Below are 3,361 nucleotides of genomic sequence, written 5' to 3' on the forward strand. Positions count from 1 at the left end.
AGCCCAGAAACCCCCCGTGGCCTGGGCTGTGTCACCAGCAGCGTGGGCAGCAGGGCCAGGGAGGGGATTGTCCCCTCTGCTCTGCTCTGGGGAGACCCCCTGGAGAACTGGGACCAGTTCTGGAGCCCCCAGCATGGGAAGGACATGGAGCTGGTGGAGAGAGGCCAGAGGAGCCGTGGAGATGCTGGGAGGGCTGGAGCAGCTCTGGAGCCAGGCTGGGAGAGTTGGGATGTTGAGCCTGGAGAGGAGAAGGCTCCAGGGAGACCTCAGAGCAGCTTCCAGGGCCTGAAGGGGCTCCAGGAAAGCTGGGGAGGGACTTGGGCCAAGGGCAGGGAGGGATGGGATGAGGGGGATGGATGAAAAGTGGGAGATTAGGACCTTCCAGTGCTTGAGGGGCTCCAGGAAGGTCAAGTTTGCAGGCAGGGGAAGGGAGATCAGCTCCTCCTGGTTGGTTGAGGGTTCTCCCATCGATTCCCACCTTCCCTCCTCTTCCTCCAGCAATCAAGTTCTTCTGTTCCTTGCCAGAGGACGTCGTCTTCAGCCATCTACATGAACCTTGCCTCTCACATCCAGCCTGGCACAGTCAACAGGGTGTCATCTCCCCTCCCCAGCCCCAGTGCTCTGAACGATGCTGCCAACTCCCAGGCAGCTGCCAAGCTGGCCCTGAGGAAGCAGCTGGAGAAGACACTGCTGGAGATCCCCCCACCCAAGCCCCCTGCCCCCCTGCTGCATTTCCTACCCAGCGCAGCCAACAGCGAGTTCATCTACATGGTGGGGCTGGAGGAGGTGGTGCAGAGTGTGATCGACAGCCAAGGTGAGCTGGGGGGGGTTGAAGGTTCCTCCTCCCACCTGCCATGTCCTTGAGTCAGGGAACCATGGGATGGGTTTGGGTTGGAGGGACCTTCAAGATCATCTAGATCCGACCCCCTGCATGGGCAGGGACACCTCCCACCAGCCCAGGTTGCTCCAAACCCCACATTAGATCCTTGAACCTTTTCAGGGATGGAGCAGCCACCTTAGAGATCATCTGGTGGATCATCTGGGGGGTCTTTAAGGTCCCTTCCAACCTAAACTATTCCATGAGCTCATGCCCATCCAGTCCCACTCCCTGCATGGAAAACCATGGGATGAGTTGGGTTGGAGGGACCTTCAAGACCGTCTAGATCCAACCCCCCCATGGGCAGGGACACCTCCCACCAGCCCAGGCTGCTCCAAGCCCCATCCAACCTGCCCTTCAACACCCCCAGGGATGGGGCAGCCACAGCTTCCCTGGGCAACCTGGCCCAGGCTCTCCCCACCCTCACACTCCACAATTCCCTCCTCAGCTCCAACCTCCAGCTCCCTCTCCCACTTTTCATCCCTCCCCCTCATCCCATCCCTCCCTGCCCTTGGCCCAAGTCCCTCCCCAGCTTTCCTGGAGCCCCTTCTGGGTTGTCACCTCCCTGGGCTCTTCCAGGCTTGACCACCAAGACCCCCGAAGTTTTAGTGCCTTGTTGAGCTGGTCCCAGGTTGTTCTGTCCCCGGGGCAGGATTTGACAGGCTGAGGTGACACCACAACCCCCACAACCACCAGCAGCTCCAGGCTTGGGGAGGAGTGGCTGGGAGGGACCTGGGGGGTGTTGGTTGACACTGCCCATGACCCACCTGGCCAAGAAGGCTACCAGCATCCTGCCCTCCCCCCTGGAGGTGCTGGGGAGGCTGCAGGGAGGGACAGGCAGGCTGAGGAGGGGTCTGGAGAACAGGGCTGGTGGGAAGAGGCTGAGGGAGCTGGGGCTGCTCAGCCTGGAGAAGAGGAGCCTGAGGGGAGACCTCGTTGCCCTCTGCAGCTCCTAGAGAGGAGGTTGTGGTGAGGTGGGTGTTGGGCTGGGTGGGACAGGAGGAGATGGGGTCCAGGGGAGGTTCAGGTTGGATATTGGGCAGGATCCCTTCCCTGGGAGGGCGGTGAGACCTCGGGACAGGCTGCCCGGGGAGGTGCTGGAGGCACCATCAAAACCCAGGTGGCCCTGGAGCTTCAGGAGCTGGTCTAGTTGATGCTCTGGGAGGTTCTTCTCCAACCCTGGTGACGTCCCACCTCCTCTTGACCCCCCTCTCTAACCCCAGGGAAGAGCTGCGCGTCCCTCCTGCGCGTCGAGCCCTTCGTCTGCGCCCAGTGTCGTACCGACTTCACCCCCCACTGGAAGCAGGAGAAGAACGGGAAGATCCTGTGTGAGCAGTGCATGACCTCCAACCAGAAGAAGGCCCTGAAGGCCGAGCACACCAACCGCCTCAAGAACGCCTTTGTCAAGGCCCTGCAGCAGGAGCAGGCAAGGACTGGCAGCTCAGCTCGGGAGCATCTGTGCTCCAGAGCTCCTGGAGCTCCTTGAGCCCTGTTCTGGGATCCCATGGTGGAGCTCCTTGCTCTGGGGTCCCCTAGAGCTCTTCTGCTTGGTCTCCAAGATGCTCTGGAGCATCTGGAGATGCTCTGGGACCCCATGGAGTTCTGGGCTCCAGGACCCACTTGAGTTCTCTGCTCTGCGGTCCAGGACCCCCTGGAGCTCCCCAGCCTGGTCTCTGGGACCCCCTGCTCTGGGCTCCATGAGCCTCTGGAGCTCCTTGCTCTAGGACCCCATGGAGCTCTGGGCTCCAGGACCCCCTTGAGTTCCCTGCTCTGGGGTCCAGGACCCCCTGGAGCTCCCCAGCCTGATCTCCATGACCCCCTGGAGCTCCCTGTTCCAGGACTCTCTAGAGATCCCACCTCCCTGGAGCTCCCTTTCCCCTGCTCTGGATTTTGGCACCCCGTGGTGCTCCACATCCCAAGCTCAGGGACCCCCTGGAACTCCCTCCTGTGGACTCCAGAACCCGTGGAGCTCCCTGCCCTGGCTGAGGAGCAGGAGGTGCCTGTTTTGGGGTTGAGAGGAGATTTTGGGTGGAGAGATGGAGCCATGGGTGGTGTTGGAAGCAGCTCTGGTCACAACCGGGTTTCCAAGTAACGGTGATGGTGGGAGAGGGTCCTGCCCCCCCCACCCCCTGACCTGGGCATGGGGCTGCTGAGGGGGGGGGCAGGAGGTTCAGGTCAGGAGGTGAGGTCTGAGGGGATGGTTGTGGTTGTCCCCTCAGGAGATCGAGCAGAGGCTACAGCAGCAGGCAGCCCTGTCCCCCACCGCTGCCCCGGCCGTCTCCAGCGTCAGCAAACAGGAGAACATCATGAGGCACCACACGCTCCGGCAGGTGAGGCAGGGACAGGGACAGGGACAGGGGCTGGGTGGGTTGGAGGGACCTTCAGAACCATCCAGTCCCACCCCCTGCATGGGCAGGGACACCTCCCAGCAGCCCAGGCTGCTCCAAGCCCCATCCAACCTGCCCTTCAACACCCCCAGGGATG

General features: G+C 62.2%; 1 protein-coding gene across 1 annotated transcript in view; it reads left to right on the forward strand.

The window, feature by feature from the left end:
- Positions 1–3,361, forward strand: part of GATAD2B (GATA zinc finger domain containing 2B) — a 20,029-nt gene that overhangs the window by 7,815 nt on the left and 8,853 nt on the right. Inside the window, exons 6-8 of the mRNA XM_010008596.1 lie at positions 499–814; positions 2,101–2,303; positions 3,097–3,207. Of these exons, the coding sequence (XP_010006898.1) occupies positions 499–814; positions 2,101–2,303; positions 3,097–3,207 (630 nt within the window). The remainder of the gene's footprint in view (positions 1–498; positions 815–2,100; positions 2,304–3,096; positions 3,208–3,361) is intronic.

Source organism: Chaetura pelagica, unplaced genomic scaffold, assembly GCF_000747805.2.
Source record: "Chaetura pelagica isolate M959 unplaced genomic scaffold, ChaPel_1.0 scaffold692, whole genome shotgun sequence".
NCBI classification, from domain to species: Eukaryota; Metazoa; Chordata; class Aves; order Apodiformes; family Apodidae; genus Chaetura; species Chaetura pelagica.